Genomic DNA, 22973 nt, shown 5'->3' with positions numbered 1-22973 from the left:
GTCATCTGCTTCCTTGACTGCAGTATCATTGTCAATATGAATGATCTTTGTAGTACAGTTGAATTGTCATTTAATTCAATTAATAGCTTATCTAAGAGCTTTTCATATTTCTGATTTTCAGATAGCTGTTATAGCTATATGAAAACAGAGATAATTGCACATGAAATGTATGAGATAACGCTCACCATTATAGCACTGTGTAGAGTCATGTGTGATATCCGCGTGTAGGCGTTTGAATGGTATTTGAGATCTAACATGAGAATGTCTAGATATTTGATTTTTTGCTTTAGATAGATGGCAGAGTTTACAAAGCTCAGTTGTAAGCTTGTTCACAGCATCTTCTAGATAAGTGATTTGAATGTCAGTTGCATTATTTGTAAGATTTTAAATGGTGATTTTTGAAGAATGTTCTAATCTCTTATGCCATGTAGACTGTGTAGCTATAGAGATCTTAGGTTTTTGAGAAGGTTTTGTGTATATTAGCAGTTTAGAAGAAGAAGGATTTGTAGAAGTTATAGAATTTGAAGATATCATTTTTTCAGATATAGTGATGTTAGAAGAAGGATTTGTAGAAGTTGAAGAATTTGAAGATATCATTTTTTCAGATATAGATGTGATAGCTGTATCAGCTTTGATAGTGAATTTTTCTGAGATAGTTGAGAAAACAGTTATTGCACTATATTCTGTAACTAGCAATCTCTCAAATACTTTAACATGTGTAAAGATTATATTATCTGTGTGTTTTCACAATCTGAAGTCTTTTTCATCATAATAGATGCCTTCTATATGAAAACATGGTTTTCATGCAATGATATTTGTATGAAAATTCAGAATGTAAGCTGTGTTAATGAGATTAATATTGAACTGCTTTTCTGCTTCATTTATTATTATAGTTCTAACAGTTTTATAATCTTCAACTTTAGTGCTGAAATCATCTGTATAGACTTTCACATTCTTGTTCACAGGTTTAAAGAATAGGAAATGTGTTTGATTATTATATATATACTGTTCCACGCCAGTATCAAAGATTCAGAAGTTTTAAAGATAGAAGTATGAATTTAAAGAGTTCATCAATATTTTTCAGATCTGCTGATTAATAGATTGATGATTGATAGATTGATGATTGATAGATTGAGAAACTGATTACTTCAGAATCATTTCTTCTAGAACTACTTTATTAACATCTATTATATCTGTATTTATAAATGATTCTCTAGATATCACACAATCAATATATCTCTTTAATTCTTGATTTTTAAGAGCTTGATTGATCTGAGTTCTCTTCTTCTCATTTTCCTTTCATTCAGATGACTTTCTTAATGAATTAAGATAGTAGTACTGAGTGTATCAGTAACAGACTCTGTAGATGTAGTTTTCAAATATTGCTGATAATAATTACTGAGATCTTTTATTAAGAGTAGTAAAGTTCATAGATTTATCTTCTTTAAAAATACTCATTTTCTTATACTGTTTCTTAAAGTTCTTAACTAACTCTATCAAAGATATGATATCTTTATCATATCAGATATTCTTAGTTCATACTTGTATATAATCTGCATTAATAGCTAGATTCATATTTAAGAAATCTTTCTTTAAGTTAAACTATTCAGCTATATCTGCTTCTTTGATATCATCTTCAATAAGAAATCAGTCATTTAATCACTTCTCTATACCTCTGTTTTTCAGTGCTTTGCAGAGATCATGATATCAGATTCTCACATTATCTTAATAGTTCACAGTTGTAAGTGAGAGACAATCTCTTAATAAATGAATAATGTTCTTTATATTATCATTCTCACTATTTACATGTCATAGTTCTGTGACATTCACTGTTCTTTATATGACATCTCTTATCTTTGTCATATCTTCATTCAATTTCTCATATTTCATATATTTGATTTTCCATGCAGTGATCTTAATGTCATATGCTATCTTAGCCTCTGCAGTGACTTCTTCTGAATACTCAGATTTCAGAGATTCTTCTAGTTCAGAGAAGATATCAGATTTATCAAGATTGATGAAGTCTGATACCTTCTTGTCCTTTGCATATCCTAGCATATGCTTGTACCAAAGTTTCCAATCTCCAGGAACGCTAAGGTGTACAGTTGCACTAGACATTGTTTTGTCTGTCATATTGGTTATATTGAATGAATTGAGGAATCAGTTCAAGTATTTGAGAATATGATCAGAATTTGAGGTGTGTAACAGTTGAGTATGTCGGAATGTATACAAGTGAGGATCTATCATCTCAGTTCGAATGATAGTTATCAGTTTGAATGAGGATTGGGATTGGTGATCAATTGTCGGGAATCAGGTATGGTATAATGGTTGAGAATTTCGGACTGTATACAGATGAGGATCAATTGTCTCAGTTCAAATGATTGTTGTCAAATTTGAATGAGGATTGGGATTGATGTATCACGCTTCTCTTCAGATGCTGCTTACCGGGCTCATAACTGTCGAATTGGGTGTCACGGATGGATATGTTGGAGACATATGAATCTTATGTGTATCAAGATCTGCTTGTTATATTATCTGTACCCTATCTCATATATCTATTTCATACAAAAGATAGAGCTATTTATAGTAAAATATATGTGCGAGCCAAGAGAGCTAGCATAAGTGAGTATTAGATGAACATTGTAGTAAGCTGATGATGATGAGAAATATGTAGTAATACGATGTTGGTGCGTTCAGTAGTGTATACCTCTTTTCCCTGACACAATATGCTTCACAAAAAGATCTACAGGGAAATCAATCGCGCGGATTGTATGGCTTCATTGCTTCAAGTTCTTCTCACAATTTCTCTGTTGCGGCATCTTCTTCCACGTCGCGGCCGACGCTTTGATGTAAGTTACCTTCTAACGATAAAATTACAGGGAAATCTATCGCGTAGATTCATGGTCTCCCACTCCACTGCTTTTGGATGACTGCCTCGTGCGAGCTTGAGCTTGAGGTGCGGAGACCACCTATGGCTATGTTGTCCATCCTCCGCTCAGCCCTTGGTTCAGTCCTTGTTTTGGACATGAAATACATCCTATTATTTCTCCCCGAATTGATGTCCTTCCACGACCTGGCCGTCCATCGCAAGCTCCCTATTCGACTATGACCTAGCCCCTGAATTCATCCAGTGCAGCGCCCATGCCTCAGCCAGAGACAGCTGTAATATCTGACATGGCTCAGTCTTTAATTTGGTCCTGTTTTGGATATTAATACCTTGACTCCGCCCATGAAATATGTCCTCTTATGTCTCTCTGAATTGATATCCTTCCACAACCTGCCCGTCCTTTGAAAGCTCCGTACTACAGGGCCACTCCCATCAACACTAGGACTATGACTCAGCCTGTGAATTTGTCCGGTACAGCGCCCATGCCTCAGCCGGAGGCAGCCGTACTTGATGCCTTCCTCCCTGGTTACTCCTTCTTGTCACGGTTATTTTCTTCCTATTTTCGTGTTGACATCTCATCATATCTTCTCCTTATTGTTGCCTTAGTGGCAATCGGCAGATCCCCGCGGTTTCACTCCTTTACAAATTACTTGAGCACAAGCATGGAGATTCGGTCCGATGATGAACTATTTACCGACGTTCTGTACTGGCAAACTAAGCAACCATTTTCCAAGCGCTCATCCTCTATCATCGCAGAAACGAAGGCGCGGAGTGACCTGCTCTAGAGCACCAACGATGACGGTAAAGACAGCGGTAGCGATGAGGCGAACAAGCAAGCAGATGTCAGCTCAGAGAACTAGCCCCAAACAATCCGGCATGACATGCTTAGGAAGCCACGCTATACCTCCACCGGCCCAGTCCACTTCTGGTATGGGTGGCATCTGATTTGCTTGGAACAAAAGCCATGTCAAGTCGCTATCCCGTGGATGCCAGACGCTGGAAAAACGATCCATCTGACCTGCTACCCAAAAAGCCGATCAGCCTGTGAACTGTTAATAAATGATATACAACAGCTTCAGATCGAATGTGACAGCAAACGTGTTGCCATCTTTGTCCCTCGAATTTCCCCGATCAATTCCCAGTGGGAACTATATAACTATAAGCCGCTTCGACCTTTATCAACTGTGGTGTTGGGTGCCGAACAGAAAAAGGAGCTCCTTATGATATCAAGAACTATCTCCGTACAGACGCACGCGGCTGGCATCAGAGTCGCGGCATTACCTACTGATGGGGTTATCTTTTCTCCGGTCCCCCCGGCACAGGGAAAACCAGTCTGGCCGTAGCCATCGCCAGCGAACTTCATCTGGGGATCTATGTGGTCAACAATCTTGGGAACATCACAGAGCAACAGTTGAGCGACTTATTCGGAAACTTTCCCAAACGTTGTGTTATACTGCTGGAGGATATTGATTGCATTGGCATCCCCTGAAAAGATGGATGTTCTTCAACATCTACAGGTTCTAAGGATGGAAATGTTACCGCGGGGCATGGCTTCCAGAATGCATTGAGGACTGAAAAGGAACCTGGGATACTATCTCTTTCTGCTGTGCTCAATGCCATTGATGGCATTGTTGCTCCGGAAGGGCGTATCCTGGTGATGACCACCAACCATCCTAAGGATCTAATAGAGCGCTCATTCGCCCAGGCCGGGCAGACAGGCGCATTTCCTTCGGCTATGCAGATAAAGGCATTGTTCAAGAGCTTTTCCACTCTATCTACGGAATTTCCAATGATAACTCCAGCCAGGCCCTTTCCAGCGAGTTTGTAAACCACATCCCTGAAGGCAAGTTCACGGCGGCAGAAATTCAGGGTTATCTTTTATTAGTGCATAGGATGAGTCCCAAAGATGCAGGGGTGTAGAGGTTTGGGTGCAATAACAGTTAATAATAGTAATAATACAGGTATTTAATACACTAATGTACACACTAAGAGCTCGTGCTAATTGTGGCCTCGCGGCCAGACAAGGAGATAGAGATTGCGAGATTGCGGGTTCAAATCTGTGGCTTTCGCAGATTAATAATTAAGTTAATTGGACCTGGGCCTTCCGAGAAGAACCGGGTGATGTCATACTCAGGCACGGGTGGCGGGCATGCCTGAATCCTTGGGGGCTGAACCATCCTTATCAAGGGGGTGGTGTTGCTTGGCTTGGTAGGCTTGGCAGCTTGGCCTGCGGGGTGGCTCTTCTGGAGCAGTTGTAACAGTATGGCCCGGGGTCAGGGGGGCAGGCGCAGGCGAGCCACCACTACGCAGCGTATGGATGCCGGGCGCGGCTGGCAACTTGGCAAGCAGCCAGCCGTCTTATCCCCCTCGTCTGGCAGTCCTTAAACCATGATACAGTTTCACACATTATTTTATATTAATTTCTTTCTAGTTCAGTGATATGATTAAATAGAGAATATCTATTTTATATATAAGTTTTTAATATTTTCTATAATAGCAGAGACATAACATAAGTGCTGCAGCAGTTAAGAAGAGTATTGAATTTTTTATAAAAAGTCTTAGCTGTGAAGCCTGTGATAACTATCACTTAGAGATGTTCACTGAACTGCAATATTGCTAAGAAAATAAACAATACTCTGTCTGATATGTATAATATGATTACAGAATAAGTGACTCTTCTTTTCATTTTTCATTTATACATTAATCAGTTACTCTTATTTCTTCTTTCTTCAGCTTGTCTTTACTCAGAGTGAGTCTTGATTTTGTGTTATTGTTATATAATTTCATCTCTTCTTTTGCTCGAATATACAGACAGGTGATCTTATATCACACTAATAAGAGCTAATTGTCATGATAATATATATTCGTTGATATTTCCTCTTTCTTTGTTCTTTTCTTTGTTCTTTTCTTTGAGTTGAGTTGAGCGTGTCATTCAGAATCTTTTTTGGATTTTTTGGACTTTTTCTCTTCTTCTCTATTCCCTTCTCGTTTCTACTTGCATGTCTACTTCTCTATTTTGCGTGACCATTTCGTTTTCAGGACGATTTACTTAACAAGTAACTAGCCAATAAAATTCTAATTTGCGGGCTAACTATACCCTCATATTGGCGCTAGCCGAATAAGAAAAAAAAAAAAAAAAAATCTACAGCAGCTGCTTTGTTAGAGCCATAGAAAGTAGAGGTTAAACTCTTCCACTGGATTTTGATTAAATTAAAAAGATGATTTCAATTCAAAAGATTACTTGCTGCAGGCCCCACACTGCCCTAGGATGAAGCGAGCAAACAAAAGTAAGATTTAAGTACACAAGGAACTACATAGCAGTAATTAAGGGAAGTCAAAGGAGCATGACATCTGCATGTGAGTCAGAAAGAAAGGAAATGAAATATGCAGGCAAGTACAAGGAGTGAGATGATGTAAAGATGTCCATGAAAAGAAATGAAGAACCCAGAACATCACCATCATTGATTGTACCCGCTGAAACGCCCAGCCGCTTACACAATGACATCTTGATCGTAGAACAAGTCGCAAGCATGGGGGTTCTGCAGGCAGTACTTGGGTTGCAGAGGAGAGGCCTGGATGTTATTGGCCAACAAGTACTCTCTGAAGTTGAGGATACGGCTTGTCATCTCGGTCGTGCGCTTCTTCCCCTCGCTGTTGCGGTTGCCGGACCAGACCAGCTCGCCCAGAGCAGCGGCACGAGGCCAGAACTTCGTCGAAATGACAGCGTCGTCAACCTGCTCAGACCACAGAGGTGCCGCAGCGCCAATGACGTGTTTCTTCTCAGCGTCGGTGAGGTTGTATGTGAAGTCGTAGTTATAGATACGCTGCCAGGTCTTATAAGGGGCGCACCAGGAGCCGCCAGGTCCAAGGTAGTTGTAGTTTGGCTTGGTTGGGTCTGGGTTGATCATGACGTTGTATCGGGGGTCATTGCCGACCCAGCCGCCGAAACCGCAGTCAAGGTAGAGGAAATCGGCGGAAGATACAATGACGTCGTAGCCTTGCGAGGTGAGTTTCTTGATGTTGTCAGGGCCCAGGTTCCAGGATTGCATGATCACGTCCTTGGGGACTTCGCGGGCATGCATTCCACCGAGAAGGACGTCTTCCCACATGATGAGACGACGAGATGGGCGGTCCTTGAAGATAGGATAGGCTTTATCAACCCAAACCTGAAGGAGGTCGTTGAAATCACGGTTGGGGTCCTCAGCAAACCAATCCCGGATAATACTGCTGAAGTTGAAGCAGTTGGGGTGCACTTCATCACCGCCAGTGTGGAAGAAATTGTCGGGGAAAAGTTGCTTGACTTCCTTGTAGACGTTCTCAACAACCTTGTAGGTTTCGGGGTAAATGATATCAAGTTGGCCTGGGTTGGGTTCGACCGCAGTGTGTAATGGCCAAACGTCATTGGACCACCAAGAATTGGCGCAAGCGATCAACTTGGGGTCAATGTCTTCCCAGCCTTTTGCGGAATGGCCTGGCATATCAATTTCCGGGAGGACACGAATTCCACGTGCCTTGGCGTATTGGACAATATTGCGGATGTCCTGTGGCGTGTATATTTCGCGAGGGGAGTAGGCGCCCTTGATCATTTGTGGGTAGCGGTTAATCTGAACTGGCCAGGACTGAGAGTCAGTCAAGTGCCAATGGAGAACGTTGAGCTTCGCCAACGCCATTCCGTTGAGTTGTTCTTTGATTTTATGAAGGCTGATGAAGTTGCGGGCACTGTCAATCATGATACCACGATACGGGTACAGAGGCTTGTCCTTGATGGAGACTGGCTGCTCGACGATCAGCCGTTTGCCGTCAGCGATGACGATCTGCTGGAGTGTAGTAAAGGCATGCAAGGCACCGTAAATCGTATTCGCGGTGATTTCGATAGACTTGGCTCTTTCCTTGATATCCAGAGTGTAAGATTCATCGACGCCATGCTGTAACTCGGCCTTCTCGTTTTTGACTTTAACCATGACAACTCTAATACCCTTTTCTGGGTCATCATCATCATCATCCGAGTCACGTCGTGCCTTTGCGTTGGTCGGGAATGGGTCGAATATTGGAATTGGTTTTTCGACTGTGGCGGGGGTCCATCTGATGGTTTTGATGGTCTCTTTTGCGCGCTTGAAGGCATCCGTCACAATCTCGTTCCTGCTCCCTCTTATCTCAAGTTTCTCGCTGATTTGGATCGGGCCGGAAGTTCCCCAGGTGATTTCAACGGGAGCTGGGAGTGGGTTGACTTTAACAGCTTCCACTGCAACACCTGCAAAGCATATCGCTGTGGCCGCAGCCTGTAGCAACCCCTGGAGGTGCATGTTCGGTGGGTTAAAAGAATGTCGGTCAGTTGAAGGAGAGACTGAGGGTCGGTTTCCCTTGCTGATGATTTTATTTTCCTCGTTGGGAGGGGGAAGCAGTGCACCTTATATAGCTGCTGGGGCTGATTGATCGACTTCTGGAGCTACTAGGCTACTTTATCAAGAACGTAAAAAAACAAAGGAATGAAAGAATCAAGTCCTTGGAAATCCACAGGCCTAGTCGCATTTTCCCATGCAACCCCAGCCATGAATAATACGAGTTAAGGTCCAGGACAGAGGCGTCCACGTCGAGAGGGCGTTCTGCAATGTCCTACGCAGTGTGACATTCGGCCTTGGGAAATGCATGGGAAGTCAGTACATGGACCCTTCTCCGCATGCGCCGATACCAAAGTCAATGAAAGCAAACCCCATATTGCTGTGGGCTCTTGGTGGGCATTGAAGGACTGGGCTGAATCGTTTGTTGGTTGGTTGGCTGCGAAGGGTCCCAAGGGACCACCTCGAGCATCTCTCAGTCTTCCAAGAGTTGACAGTCAGGTAGCTGTTGATGCAACATCGAGCATCTTTGAAGGTCACTGTAACTGTGGGGAGACCAAATTTATGGTGCTGATGGATGGGACCGCTAGCAGGGAAGCGCCAGCCATGATCGCTCGAAATTGAGCCCATCCCAGCAGAGACACGGCAAGGTTTGAGCGACGCCACAACACAGCTCAGACCAGACTCGACTCAACGGCCGTTGGAAACACCTCTTTCATTTCTCTGATTTTATGTGGCTGCATAGCGCTTCGTTGTTTCCAACCACCATCTGCTATCAACTCGTCCGTCCGTGTATGATGTATCTATCAACCTCTCCGATGATGTCGCCAATAATGACTAAGAGTGAAAATAAGAATCTGGTTACTCCCACGTGCTGTTCCCGTGTGGACCCACTCGCAACCACCGATTGCAATCATCGCGAGGTTTTTTTTTTTTTTTTTTTTTTTTTCCTCGACATCCTCTCTCGCCCGCTTCTTCACACTGCTGTCACAGATACCTACAGGTCTCCAGTGGACACATGGCTTTCAACGGGATTTCCTCGAGCCCATAGCCTTAGTTGGGTTGGATTAATTCAACAAATCCAACTACATAATTTGGCGTTGGGTAAAAAGAATGCTTCTGCAGAATAAACGAGATCCGGGACGCTACGGCGTACTGGGTGGGCGTGGATTCTCGAAAGTTTGTTTGACTTGAATTAACTAACTAGTCCAGCCGGAGGGAAGAGCAGGATTTGTCTCATTATTCCCAAGCCATAATGATAACAGATACGGGGCAGCATTGTGTGGTTCGTATTCCTCCTGGTTTTGTAAAGCGAAATTGCAGACCAAGAATGGTTCTGGGCTTCCATCTTGCGGCCGCAGACAGGTTATCTCAATATCCTGTGGCTTCAGTTCTGTGACATTTACTGACATTGCAAGACGCCTGACACTTGTGGTTGTTGCGCTTGTTATTGATACTTCTCCTCAAGCAGGCGCGGTATTGGTTGATCGACTCCGCAGAGAATGCACGGGAGGCCGATTCCGTTGCAAGAGACTCTGAAGGAAGTCTAAACGACGTGATCTGTGGGGCGGTGTCGGCGGGTAGTTAACTAACTAACCCAGCTGCCTAATTAGTAATAGGGCGAAGAAACTCCAGAGATGAATATGGGGTCATGGGGAGTAATATGGAGAGGAAAAGAACGCTGCGGGAAGAAGATATGCCCGGTTGAGGGGGAAAAGAGATAATCAATAATAACAAGAGAATAATCGCGGTGCTCTCTGGAGCAGTAGCGGATTGTTGCTATCCTCATAGCTCCTGAGGAATAATCCGAAGGTCTCTTCACCCAGCTCAGGGGCTAAAAGTCAGTCATGCTAGCTCGTTCCTCACGAACTACCCCGCGGACTAAACGCACTAAAATGGTATTCTTCAGCGAATTGAGTAAGAAGACGCTCCAGGATCTGTGGGACACGCGCCTCTCCGCATGCTCTGCGGCTCACCCGCTTTACCACTGACCATGTTGATGGTATCATCGTCTCGTCGCATCGACCGACCTTCCAATGGAACAACACTATCGCTGTTCGAAATCCACCCCGGGCGGATTTCTCTGATGATGTCGTTGACTTACACCTCCACCGAGTATCACACCACAAAAGGACAAATTCATTCTTTCTGCTCTCTGAGCAGCAACCCTGAGGATTTGTCAATGAGCCGTCTAAGGATAGGAACTTGGCGAGCAATTAAGCGCCTGGCGAGGAACGAACACTGGTTCCCGGTTTGGATAAAATGAGAACAGGACCTGGACTCCCGCCCCAATTGCCAGGTTCCTGCATCAGAAACCTTCCGGTGTGGATACGATGCGCAGGAAAAGCCCCCGTCTCATCAAACATCCCCACACCAACTTGTCAGCATCCGAAGATCGGCACATTGTTCTGTATCTTGCCGGATGAACTTCCCCGAGCTATAAAACTATACCTACTGGGTAGTCTTGTTTTTTCAATGGGAACCTGGCACGCCACATCTAGACCAGATCAAGGTAACGGGCATCAACGTCCGTTCAAACAACGAAAATAATTATGTCCAGGCTTGGCTCAATCTTATCCAAGCAGCCGCCTGTCAACAAAATTAATAGCACAGCTTGGCTCTAAAGGTGAAAAACAAAGATCCTTTTGTTTTTGGGAACACAAGCATGTAACTAACTCCTTTTGCAGACAAGAAATCGGAAATGGTCTGCTTGGAAACACATATTACCGCTCTATTCATTAAGCGAACTAGTTATGGCGTGACTTCCTCCAAGCTCTTGGAAGGAGAAATCCCACATCCTCAACTCCACACACCAGTGAGTGGCCCAGATTACTCGATGTCGAAGTGACCCGAACAGACACCTACAGCAGATAAAACCTTGATATGATGGAGAGGAAACACCGAGTAGCCCGCCACATCACGCAATATGGAGGCCTGCCTCGGCATATCCAGATGCAGGACAACATCGGGGCTCCACATACTCAACGTTTCATGGCATGAAGGATGCGTGCTGGCGTTGATGAGGATGAATAATGAAAAGGATGAAGCAAGCAAGCCTCATTATTCCAGATACAATCTTAGCGGCCGCCTAGAACGTTTTGAAAATGACAGGCTGAGTGGGGCCCTACTGTTGCATGTGCATTATTCACCGGTGCATAATAGTGCATTAGCATTTGTATTGAAGAATACATCATCATTATTAAATTATTGTCCTGAGTGGAATAAGCCATAATTAATAATAATAATGTATGTACTCTGTACATGTACATCGAGATGAACGCACCCCTGGAGCCTAGAGCTTGGATTCTGGGACGGGACGTGCCTTGGTTCCTGTACTGTACTACTGACTAGAGCTCGCATTTCGCAGGGCCCACCAGGGCCTATTAGAATAAAATCTCTTTTCTTTCTGCTCAAGGAAGTGCTTCCTTCCAAAGCATGATGAATAATATAATGCGCCAATTGTAGGCTACTGGGGCAAAAGAGCTCAATCACCACCAGCGCCTGCTGGTAGAAGGGCCGACCAACCGCGGGACCCCCAACACCAATTGCCATCAAACAACTCATGTCAGAATACGAGAACTTCCCCCTCCAGTGAAAACTATAATTTCTTTCTCGGTGAGGTGTAACAGTTCTTATGATTGCGGGTATAGTGTAGGTAACATAATTTTGTTTCATTGAGGAGAGGACTGCTCTACATTTTTCTTGTCAATATTCTTTTTCACAACTCAGGGCATCCCGGATACCCCATCTAAATGGCGGCCATCATTTCTTCCAGAGAAAAACATAGGAACGACAAAAATCTCCAATATGAGAAGAGATCGAAGAGGGCGACGGGTAAGACCTAATCTTGCGCGCCACAATCAAATTCTAAAACTTGCAGTTCTTAAACAAGTAAGTTAACCAGGACAAAGAAAATAAAGCAAGAAGAAACTCACAAAACAATATTGTAGAAGTCAATGAAACATATCCAGCACAGAAACTGGCAAACCTGACAACATTCCAAGGGGGAAGGAAGAGCCAGATATGTCGAAATGAAGGGACAGAGACAAGGGGAATGAATGGTCATAACTAAAGCGCACATATGGCATGAATCGAGAAGAAGACGCCACATGCCACAGCGCTCAATTTGAGCTCAACAAAGCAACCATAATAATGGTGTGAAAGAAGGAACAAACAAGCCGGGTAGGATGAAAAAAAATCACCTCGGATACACGGGCTAAAATTCCTCCGTTGCAGAACGCAGGGGTTGAATTTGGAGACGTGGTTTGCCCGGTCCCGCCATAAATACAGCAGGGGCGGAGGTCACCTCGTGAGTCTTGAGGATGGGAGGTGTAAGAGGCATGAGAAGGGGGGGCCTGATAAGTTTGGGGTACATTGCGCCCAAACCCCTTATTGTGTTTATCCGCCGCGATGCATCCAGGATGCGTTCTGACGCTCCCGTGTCGTTTTGTCCCAGCTCGGCCTGCTGGTTGGAAGGGGTACGTGCGACCTTTCTTGGAAATACCGTTGTTCGCTCTACGCCTTGCTAATTGTAGTTGTGGGTGTGGCATAGGAGGAGTACTCGCTTTCATGGGGCCAATTCTGCCATTACTTCTATGGATTTTGGCGGTTGTGCTCATGTTGTCTGATGTCTTCTGTCGGGACTTAGACCTTGTCTTCCGAATTTTCTGAAAGGCGGAGGCAGCTTTATGCTTACTTTTCGCCAGCCTTGCGGTACATGCGGTGACCTCCCGAAGACGAACAACGTGGGTTTCCTTTTCCGCGGCACAATTGCGCCCATGAATCTCGACACGACTATACATATCCCGTCGACTCTCGATTGTAAAATTATCCAAAATTCTAGCTAATAGCTTGCCATCTCTTGACCAGCTGGCACCATTCAACAAAGAGGTCACGGAGCGTGTTGTGTACCTCGAAGAAGGAGCGGTAGGCGGAGAAATAGGCATGGCGATGGCGGGCCAGTTCTTGGAATACGACCATATCGGCTGGAACCAATTCTGCCTTCATTTGATATTATGAGTTGCGATAGTTCGTTATAGTCGATGGAGGGGTTAGGTTCCCCAGATTCAGGGTTGGGTGGATTGCCGAAAAGGACGGCGCTTTTGGAACCAGCGACCTCGACGTAATTGCAAATGGAGAGGACGATGACTGTGTCCTGTGATATTGCTTCCTCAAAAGGGCTGGTGATGGGAATCCCACACTCTCGCGATTCATTTTCCCTTGTGGTCGCCTCTTTGTGTTCGCCCTCTGCTATGTCGGTCGGACTAGGCCTCTCTATTCCAAGTGGTTGGACGGAAATAGGGAACGAATTCTTTTAATCTGATAGCTCAGTACTCCCGCTAATGAATAGAGAGAATGGAAACAAGGTATAAACATTATGGAGGTAAAGTCTGTAAGTATAACTAGTATTATATAAGATTAGAGAAATGAAGTTGCTTCAATATGCATGTATATATGTGTGTGTGCGTGTGTGCGTGTGTGCGTATGCGGCGGGGGTATCCAGGCAATGAGAGGAATGATGCGATGTGATGCTGAGGAGTGAATATACAAACGTGTCCGTGGGCTATGTAGAAAAGAAAAACAAAGGAGCTTGGGAAAGACAATGTAAGAATCAACAGACAGCCTTTGCTATGTAAGAGAAAAAAGTGATTAGTTCTAATGGTTCCCCTTCGCAAGGATAAAACAACCCAACTCCCTGAATCCCGAGAATAGATACAGGGTCTATATCATGATTGCAACACTGAGAAATCGACAGTCCTTATCGCTAAAAATGAAAATGAAGAAATTTCCCCGCTTTCAAAGAAGCATTAACAAGAGCTTGTCCAGAAGAAGGATGAAACCCATCAACATTATTAGCATCGGCTGGATGAGCTGTGGCTTGCGGAAGACATATTTTCCATATTTCGATGGATAGAGAGCAGACCCAATGACTAGCTCTTCCTACTGCAGTCCAATTAATAAAGACCATTGGTATAATAACGTTAGAGAAATTATACCAAACCTGGCTTGAACATAAGTGTTCGTTGTTGAAGGACGAAGTTGTCACTTATGCTTGATGCTTCATGCCTCATTCGAACGAGGTAGATCGATATCAACAACCCAGGGGGCATGTACTGGGTCATATTGAACAGTGACGATGCTGGCGTTGACAAACAATGTCTCCTCTCCAACCTTCAACGGCTTCTCACCACCATCACGGCTGACATTAATGTAGGAAGCTCGATCCTTGAGCACAGTCGTTTGATCCAGCTTTATATTCGTTACTTTCTCCCCCGCCCATTCCATCCGCTGGGCACCATATCCTTCATGAATGTGGCCAAAACAGTGTAGTCGAGGCTTAGCTCGGGTAACCGCCCGTCGAAGGTGGTCGCAACCGACTGGTTCACAGCTGATGGTCTCGTCCATGACCCCTCGTGGTGGGCCGTGAGTTAACATAACATCCACAGCAGGGAAATCGGGTACTGGGTTTTGCGCAACGAATTGCGCGCCTTCTTGGGCGTGGTTGAATCGGTCTTGGTGGCGCTTGTATGCGAAAGCCCATCGACAGAATTCTGGCTGGTAGGGAGAGGCATAGACAGTGAATCTGGCGCCATTTTTCAGCGTGAACGTTCTCAACTCCTCATCCATGTAGACGATGCCATGTTTCCGGGCCTCCTCCCCACAGTACATCTCCCTGATCTTAACCAGGTCTTCCCTTGCTCTATGTCGACGATACCCGAAGCTATTATAGTAGTCCTCATCAAGCGTGATGTCATGGTTCCCCGCAATGACAATCTTTAGCTCTGCATCCGCGTTCTTGAGCATGCCAATTGTCGCCTGATGCTCACTCTCCTTTCCGACCATGGTGAGGTCGCCGGCGTGTAGGAGAACATCTGAGGTGGGGAAAGGCAATCGGAATGGAGACCAATTGTCTGGCGGCAACGGCGTGTATGTATGGGTATCGGAAATGATGCAGAAGCGGGTTTTCACCTCGCTTGGGGGACTGTTCGCCTCCATGCTTCTGTGTTCCGACTCCGTACGACGATTGTTGAACGGTCGTTGGGGCTTAGACTCGGGATGGGATGGCGCCGGGAATAAAAAGGACGTTGTCGTTGCGGGTGATAAAACTAACTGCCTAGGATGGTTAGCTGGCGAAATGCCTGCGCAAGCTTAGGTGATCAAAATTTCAATTGGCCACGAAAAAAGAAAAACCAGGGCCATTTCGCCAGCCAGGGAGTGGACACATCCGTGCCGTTTTGGTTCAATATGTGGAGGGGAATTATTAATTCCTGGCGGAGATATTTACGAGATACACATTGTAATGGAAAGGTCACTTTTATTTCTGAACGTAGGGACGGGTTTCGAGACAGTTAAAGTGAAAAGGAATAGAAAAATACACCCAATGAGATATTCCACGTAAACAAAAATGAAGTAAAAAAGAAAGTTCCATTCCGATAGGTAAAAAAAGTTCAGAGCTCTACAGACATCCCATCCTAGCAGGCGCTGTATTAAGTATCACATAATTTTATTTCGAAAATTTGCTGAACTCCAACCGAACCCATCAATCATCAGAGCAACGCAACCCTGCCTCCCACGCCCGCTCTACTTCCTGATCGCACGCTGGTAGAACGCCAACTCCTCTCCTTCCAGGATATATCCATCAACACGCCCACTCTGGCCAGGCCGCGAGGAAACGACAGCGTACAGCCGACCGGCCTCGAACTGTTTTTCGAGGGCCGCCTCAACCTTTCCTTGAGCGGCGAACCGTGCCGCTTGCTTCTTTTCTACACTCTTGCTCTTCTTCTCCTCCGTAACCTCAACACCGGACTTTTGTTGGCGTCTTCGGCCGAGGGGTTGGCCGTAATGGGCCTCATACCATTGTCTGAAGGGGGCAGCGTCGACTTGGACAACGGCGGACTTGGTGAGGGTATTTGTGCGGACGAGTTCGTTGTTGGAGGGATGGTATGCGACGACAATCACACGGACCTTGCGGGCAATGCCCTCAGAGCCCCACGAGAAGTTGCCAGACTCGAGACGGAGACCACGGAACTTCTGGTTGCCGCCACGGGTACGGACGAGATGGATTCTCTTAGGTCCAATACGAGTGTTCGCGGGTTGGCGACCCTTTTCGAAAGCTCTGTAAAAATTGGGAAAAAACGAATAGTGAGAAGTCTGCGCTAAATGAAAATATCTCTCTCCGCATCCCTCCTAAAATAAAGGAACGATATTGGCACAGTATAATCGCCATACCTCTTCTTGCGGAACTGAGCTTTTTTCGCACCGGTGGCCGAACGCTTGTGGCGGGAATCTCGTGAGATACCCATGATTGCGGTTGATGGACGGGACTACTGGAAAGGAAGAAGCCCAAAGGTCAGTATTTCAATCGATCCAAGTGATAGTAAAGACCGTAGGTTTCCCGCGATGAATTTTCCAATGGTGTGGTCTTTTGCTGGATATTGTCATCGCACACAATCACTGTCCAGGGAGTAGCGGGGATGCCCTTATTCTCCACAGTAAAAAACACCGCAGAACCTCGAATTCGCGTCTCAAACACACAGAACTAGGAACAAAAACAGAGAGGAGGAAAATTCTCACCTCGTATCGTGGAGTCCTTCACCAGAATATCGCAGGGTGGTCGGCGGTGGTGAGTTTGGCGTGAGGTTGAAGCTTGTCGTCGTCAGGAATGCAGAATTTCGCACAGTGAGCTCGCTTGTTGAAAATGCCATGCCCTAAGAAGCGACGCTAGGCCAAATCGGGACTGGTGTTCCCAACTTCCACACCCAGTTTGATAACTCGCCAGGAAAAAGTTTGTACGAGGGAGAACGAGCAGATATGGCTAATGGCCTTATACGCGGGAAACGGGGCGTTTATTTTCTACGAGTGTTCTAGATGTCAAGCAGCATGGCGTCTAACTGCAGTATTGGGCGGCGATGCTTGCTTTGTCGACGCGAGTGTGTCTTGGCGATATTTCTTACCGTTGGAGATCAACAACAGGATCATTGAATGAAATGTTAACCTTTGAGCCCTCGGAGATTCCAGATGTTGGAATTTGAGGAATTTGAGTCACTCCATCCTCAGGTTTGCTATGCCGTCCGCATTTAAGGAAACCAGAAGTAGACTCAAGAATTCTACTTCCACGCGTTCACAATTTGTCTGCATGCCCTTCCTCTCTCCTTTCTTTGAAAAGACTTTGGAAAGACATAACCACAAACTGTGGGCTTACGACGTGGAAGTAAGGCCTAGAACAAAACATGTGAATTTCCCTTAGCCTCACAGGAATGGATGCTTCAATACACGCCAAACCTTAGGCTCCACCGTTCTCACAGACTGTTTGTTAAATCCCTTCGAAGGATGTCTTAGGTAACCTTGGAATTCATTATGATCGGAGAAAGCGAAACATGAAAGACTATAGATATGTGACAATGCAACACGTTGAAGTCGAACGACAAAAGGGAAGGGGAAAAGAAAACAGGTACATATCCAAATTCAAAATAAAAACAACAAAGCTAAAGAAAAACTCGCCTTCCCTGATCCAAGTTGATATCCGTTCAATCAACACAGCGGTTGTATCACTTGAAGTTCCCGATGTTACCATTGAAAGCCGCATTTCGTGCTAGAAAGAATCGACCGGACCATTACGCCACGTACGACACACAATTTGTACTTCGAAACGGGTACTCGAAAGGGAAAATGAAGGTGGGACGTCTTATTTTCTATGCACTGCCAATTTAAGACCTTCACGATTAATGTCACGCTCAGCAAGTCTTCCATTAAAGGATATGCAGGGATTTAACTCGCGGAGTGGAGAGGGGGGCGGAACCAAAAACGGACGAGGCGAAGGAGAACGAGCACCAAGATCCTGATGGCCCAATGCCAACGGAATGGGAACTCCTCAAGCAAGAAGATCAACAATCTAAAGAGGTTAAGAGGGCTTTACTTACAGAAGAGCGAGTGTCAGATCGCCATGGATACTGGCTTTCAATTCTACCTCTATATCTAGATTAAGCTCCAGCTTCAATTTCAGACCATCCTGTTCATCTTCCTGATGCTTCTCGGCAGTGTTGAGCTTCTGATTCGGATTTCCGTCCCGCATGGGGATCTCGCCTCGCTGCGCACGAGCATAGGTTACTGGCCCATCCATTGACGTTTCTGGTGGTCCGATGCGCTCCAATGGTTGCATTGCTTTATCCTCTGATTGGGCTGATGCAGTTTTCATGGGCCGTTGACGCCGGTCATTTTGTCGTTCCTTTTGTAGTGATTGTCGTGGTAGAAGCCGCTGTGCGGTTCTCCGTTGGGGCTGGCGCTTTATTGGGGTATCGTCATAATCTTCTTCATAGTCATCTCCGGAGAAGTAGTCCAAGTCTTCGTCATCGCTGTATTGCGGAGTTGGTTGTTGTTGTTGCAGTCTATCATTCTTTCGGGTGGTGGTTGGATTCATGACGAGGTGGGTGGGAGAAGATTTGTGATTTTCCTTTTGATGACCCTGACGTATAAGAGATAAGAGGAGAAGATTAGGGAGGGCGCAAGGAACAAAGGAATTGTTATATATATGTATGTTAGGTATGAATGAATATTCAAAGAAGCAGAAAAAATCCAAGAACTATTCCATAAAATTGGAAACCGAGCATCTGTAATATCAATCTACCTTGAAGCCTCTTCCCTGCCTCCGTCGGGCAAGGTTCGATATCAGCGATGACGTTGATAGTTGCATGGCATAGGTTGTGTTGGTGATTACTACATCTAGTTACCCTAATCACGTGCCACTCAACTTATATATAGGTTCATCTTAGATAGATTACACATAGATAACAATGTTATTCTTCAACAGATTATGAAGCCCTTCTATAAATAATCACTGATAATATATCAATCACATCTTCACATATCATTGAACATGTCTAGATGTCTCTTTGAATCTATGATTAATTTAAGATCTGATAGAATGCTAAATTTGATAAAGAAATACATATCAGTGCATAGAAAATGAAATCTGAAAGTACTGAAAGTGTAACAGAGAATAACAGACAACTTAATAATATCTATAATAAATAACTATGAGAATGATTTTACAGATTCACTTGTTCATAATATTATCAGAATGTTGAATTACAGAGATAATCTATGTAATTTATTCTCTGTAAGTGATATAACTTATAGACTGATTATATAACTGTGTCTGAAATCAGAATCAGATTTTTTAATAGTCTGATTATCAATTTAACTGATCTTATTACACAGTTTTAATATTAGATAGTAGTTTCATACTGTTTCAGTGAGACTTACTGTCTACTCTTATCACATTTTTCAAATGAGATTATAATTTTCACTTCTCAATTTAAATTATTTTTATTGCTTTAAATAACTTTAAATCTTATTTAAGTGTTATCAAAAAGTGTTACTTTTTAAAAAATTAAAAATAGTCTAAAAAAAACCTTAAAATGTCTAAAAATAGTAACTTTATACTAAGAATGAGACTAAATGAGATTAAATGAGATCACTTTCTTATTTTTTTCAAGTCATGGTTTCATTTTAAGATCTGATATATAGTTACTTTATATATTTTTTTAATGACTAGTCTCAGCAGGATTCACATCAAGAAATGTATGAGATCAGATCAAATGAAATTAAATGTGAAATTCATGATCTCAGCAGCTAGTCTAGTGACTCATATGAAGTTAAAAATAATAAAACTTCAACAGAAAATTGAATGAATGAAAACTAGCAGAATAAGTGAGACTGCTGATACTGATAACACTGACAGTGCAGATCTGACACAGTTCTTATAGAAATAAGAAAGAACATCTGCTCTGATGAAGATTTTGAGAGAATTTCAAGATCAGATTAAGTATATCAGAAAATCAATTACTCTTACAGACTCTGAGAACTATTTATTATAAAAGAAAGAGATCTTACTGACTGTGAAGCAATCTCACACAGTTAATATCATTGATAAGAAGCAAATCAGTTCTATGAAGAATATAAGTAACAATATGTAATAATTTTGAGAAGAATATAACATATGACTGTATAATTATATATGATTTATAATTACTTCACAGATGAAATCTTATTTTACAGTATTAAAGAAATCTGAGCTATCTATCTACACTCTATGAAAGATTATAGACAAGAATTTCACTGAAAGATCTGTTATTAGAAGAATAAGATTATATAGAGAAATTATAACTCTGTCTGCTAAGACTAAGAGCTCTGATCAGATCTTTATCAAATGTTTAATTACTATATAGACTGAATATATATATCTAGAATTTAAGACTACGAACTACATGTTTTTTAACTGTCTGCTCACTAAAGTGAGTGAGATATGAGCATCATTCATTAGAAACTGAATGAATTAGATTGATAAGAATAATAGTCAATCTCTTAAAGCTGACTTTATAAGTCTTTATTAAGATATTCTACTACATCTCTCTGCAATGGAAGAAGTTCTGAAGAATGTGATAATGAATACAGCTGATAATATAAGAAACTCAGATAATGAAAAAAACAGTAATGAGAGTACAGACTTCAAATCAGAATATAGAGAGAGTATAATAAGAATCTGCTATCACTGTAACAGAGTTAATCATATTCAGAATAATTATTGAAAGAAATACTCTGAGAAACATTCTATCAATTCTCATACTCTCAGAAAAGATAGAGATAAGAATGATATTAATACTGAAACTGATTCTATTCACAGTGTTATAAAACAAATATTCTATTTAAGAGATGAGATTTATTTAAGTAATAACTTGATAAAGAATACTTGAATATTAAACTTCAGATCAGATACTCATATCACATCTTATAGAGATCTTATTATAAGAGAAAAGAAGAATGTTAAGTTATCATTGACAATGATAATAGAATCAAAGTCTCTGTCATAATAGTCAGAGACATAAGTATATCAGCTGAAGAATCAAATATGATATTGAATGATGTCTTCTATACTCTGAATTTAAAAGTTAATCTTATCAGTCTAGACAAGCTTGTACAACAAGGCTACATCTTTAAGTAATTAATATATGAGAAAAATCATATTATATTACTTCTGTCTTCTGACAGAATATTCTCTTTTACTGTGAGATTAAATGATAGAGATATCTATGAGTTGAAGAAGCTGATCACATACAGAGATCTGATTTATTTTTCTGCATCTGATAGTAGTTTCACACCTGTGAACTTCATACAAATAACAGATAATGATGCATTATTAACATTATCTGAGAGAAATGATATAAAGATTGTGAAATATATAAAGATGAAATGACATCAGAAACTCAGACATCTCAATTCAACAGATATCACTAAAATGACAACAGACTCATGTCTAGAAATGAGAATTCTTAAACAATAGACTCTATCATTTTACAAGGTCTGTCTGCAAGTCAAGATGACACATTCAATCTTTCAATCTATGATAAGAGTTATCAAGCTAGTGATGAGATTCTTCATTGATCTGATAGAAGAAGGAAAAACACTCTTTGATGAGAAAGATATACTTTCTAGAGAAGATATGAGCTACTGATTGAGAATTACTGACAATACTATATACTACTAATAAGTGATTTTAATGATATTAAAAGGAGAATCAACAGCAAAGCTGATAAATTTCATAACAGATATAGAGACAACTACACAATGAAGAATTGAAACTCTTTATTGAAATGAAGAAAGAGAATTTACAAGTCAGAATCTAAAGATCTATTATCAGATCAAAGAAATCACATATGAGATAATCACTTCTGATACATCACAATTCAACAGTTCTGTGAAATATATCAATCATATTATTACTGAAAAGACAAGAAGTCTACTATTTAATAGTGACTTGAAAAGAGATCTTTGAGAAGAGATAATACAAGCTACAATTATGATAATCAATACATTCTCAATATCAATCAAGATATTTGAACATACTGATGAGTCTTCACTTACACCTTTTGAGACATAAACTGAGGTACAATTCCCAGTTCACTGAATATATAGATGGAGATGTAAGATCTACAAGAAGAATTTGAAAGTGTCTAGCAAACTCAGAAACAGAACAGATGACAGAGAATGACAGCTAGTCAGTTATCAGAGACTATATCAATATTGTCTATGAGATTCTGTAAGACAGTACCTGAAAATCACATAAGATGTTGTTTTTAATGAGAATTTTGACATAAAATCAACTGTATCTGTTAACACAGTTAAAGAGTCTATTGACTTCTCAGAAGAACTTGATGTTCTGAACACTAATAAAGAGTGATAACACTGCTTATTAAGATATCTAGCTAAGAAGAAGTCAGATATTTTGAAGATGATTATTAATGAGAATCTGGAAAATGTCATTGATTCAGTCTATCTCTTGAATGATGATACACAGCTTGTCAATGATGAGAACAGAGAAGATTCTGTCAATGAAAATAATTCTGTTCTTAGTATTCTTACTGACTGATCAATCACACTTACAGAAGTCAAAAGAAGCCCAGACTGAGATTATTAATATAAGATAATACAGAGAGAAGTCAAGATGTTTGAACAGCAGAAGATATACATTATTGTTAAGAAAACACCAGATATGAATATTCTATCAGAGAAATGAGTCATTGATCAGAAACTGAATAATAAAGAATACACTATTCAGTTCTGAGTCTGTTGAATAGTTAGAGAGTTTCTGCAGAAGCAAGGTATTCATTATATAAAATCATATACTGCAGTGATATCAGAACTCACATCATATAGCTTATTTACTATATTAACTGTCAATAAATGAAAAGTTA

The 22973-nt window shown here is 42.0% G+C and overlaps 9 protein-coding genes across 9 annotated transcripts; 2 read left to right on the top strand and 7 right to left on the bottom strand.

The window, feature by feature from the left end:
* Positions 1 to 1836: 1836 nt before the first annotated feature.
* Positions 1837 to 2125, bottom strand: BDBG_08855 (uncharacterized protein; the record flags this gene model as incomplete). The annotated part of the gene is made up of 1 exon (XM_031723759.1): positions 1837 to 2125. The coding sequence occupies exon 1, from the start codon at positions 2116 to 2118 to the stop codon at positions 1837 to 1839; it is 282 nt and encodes a 93-aa protein (XP_031581061.1). The 5' UTR covers positions 2119 to 2125.
* A 1557-nt stretch (positions 2126 to 3682) lies between these two features.
* On the top strand, positions 3683 to 4715 carry BDBG_08854 (mitochondrial chaperone ATPase; the record flags this gene model as incomplete). The annotated part of the gene is made up of 2 exons (XM_031723758.1): positions 3683 to 3815; positions 4405 to 4715. The coding sequence occupies 2 exons, from the start codon at positions 3683 to 3685 to the stop codon at positions 4713 to 4715; spliced, it is 444 nt and encodes a 147-aa protein (XP_031581060.1).
* Positions 4716 to 6041: 1326 nt separating this feature from the next.
* On the bottom strand, positions 6042 to 9136 carry BDBG_08853 (beta-N-acetylhexosaminidase). Its single transcript, XM_002621549.2, has one exon. The coding sequence runs from the start codon at positions 8188 to 8190 to the stop codon at positions 6379 to 6381; it is 1812 nt and encodes a 603-aa protein (XP_002621595.1). The 5' UTR covers positions 8191 to 9136; the 3' UTR covers positions 6042 to 6378.
* Positions 8530 to 8847, top strand: BDBG_08852 (uncharacterized protein; the record flags this gene model as incomplete). The annotated part of the gene is made up of 1 exon (XM_002621548.1): positions 8530 to 8847. The coding sequence occupies one exon, from the start codon at positions 8530 to 8532 to the stop codon at positions 8845 to 8847; it is 318 nt and encodes a 105-aa protein (XP_002621594.1).
* A 194-nt stretch (positions 9137 to 9330) lies between the features above and the next one.
* Positions 9331 to 9635, bottom strand: BDBG_17885 (uncharacterized protein; the record flags this gene model as incomplete). Its single annotated transcript, XM_031725510.1, has 1 exon — positions 9331 to 9635. One exon carries the CDS (start codon positions 9633 to 9635, stop codon positions 9423 to 9425), a length of 213 nt encoding a protein of 70 aa, XP_031581059.1. The 3' UTR covers positions 9331 to 9422.
* Positions 9636 to 11854: 2219 nt separating this feature from the next.
* BDBG_08851 (uncharacterized protein) lies at positions 11855 to 13169 on the bottom strand (the record flags this gene model as incomplete). Its single annotated transcript, XM_002621547.2, has 2 exons — positions 11855 to 12538; positions 12597 to 13169. The coding sequence occupies 2 exons, from the start codon at positions 13167 to 13169 to the stop codon at positions 12440 to 12442; spliced, it is 672 nt and encodes a 223-aa protein (XP_002621593.1). The 3' UTR covers positions 11855 to 12439.
* Positions 13170 to 13446: 277 nt separating this feature from the next.
* Positions 13447 to 15434, bottom strand: BDBG_08850 (Ser/Thr protein phosphatase). Its single transcript, XM_002621546.2, has one exon. The coding sequence runs from the start codon at positions 15217 to 15219 to the stop codon at positions 14284 to 14286; it is 936 nt and encodes a 311-aa protein (XP_002621592.1). The 5' UTR covers positions 15220 to 15434; the 3' UTR covers positions 13447 to 14283.
* A 370-nt stretch (positions 15435 to 15804) lies between these two features.
* Positions 15805 to 16526, bottom strand: BDBG_08849 (40S ribosomal protein S8; the record flags this gene model as incomplete). The annotated part of the gene is made up of 2 exons (XM_031723757.1): positions 15805 to 16339; positions 16453 to 16526. The coding sequence occupies 2 exons, from the start codon at positions 16524 to 16526 to the stop codon at positions 15805 to 15807; spliced, it is 609 nt and encodes a 202-aa protein (XP_031581058.1).
* Positions 16527 to 18139: 1613 nt separating this feature from the next.
* On the bottom strand, positions 18140 to 18640 carry BDBG_08848 (uncharacterized protein; the record flags this gene model as incomplete). Its single annotated transcript, XM_031723756.1, has 1 exon — positions 18140 to 18640. The coding sequence occupies one exon, from the start codon at positions 18638 to 18640 to the stop codon at positions 18140 to 18142; it is 501 nt and encodes a 166-aa protein (XP_031581057.1).
* Positions 18641 to 22973: the final 4333 nt, after the last annotated feature.

The sequence above is a fragment of the Blastomyces gilchristii genome, assembly GCF_000003855.2.
Source record: "Blastomyces gilchristii SLH14081 genomic scaffold supercont1.30, whole genome shotgun sequence".
Lineage (NCBI taxonomy): Eukaryota > Fungi > Ascomycota > Eurotiomycetes > Onygenales > Ajellomycetaceae > Blastomyces > Blastomyces gilchristii.
This window is presented reverse-complemented; position numbering and strand designations above follow the sequence as displayed.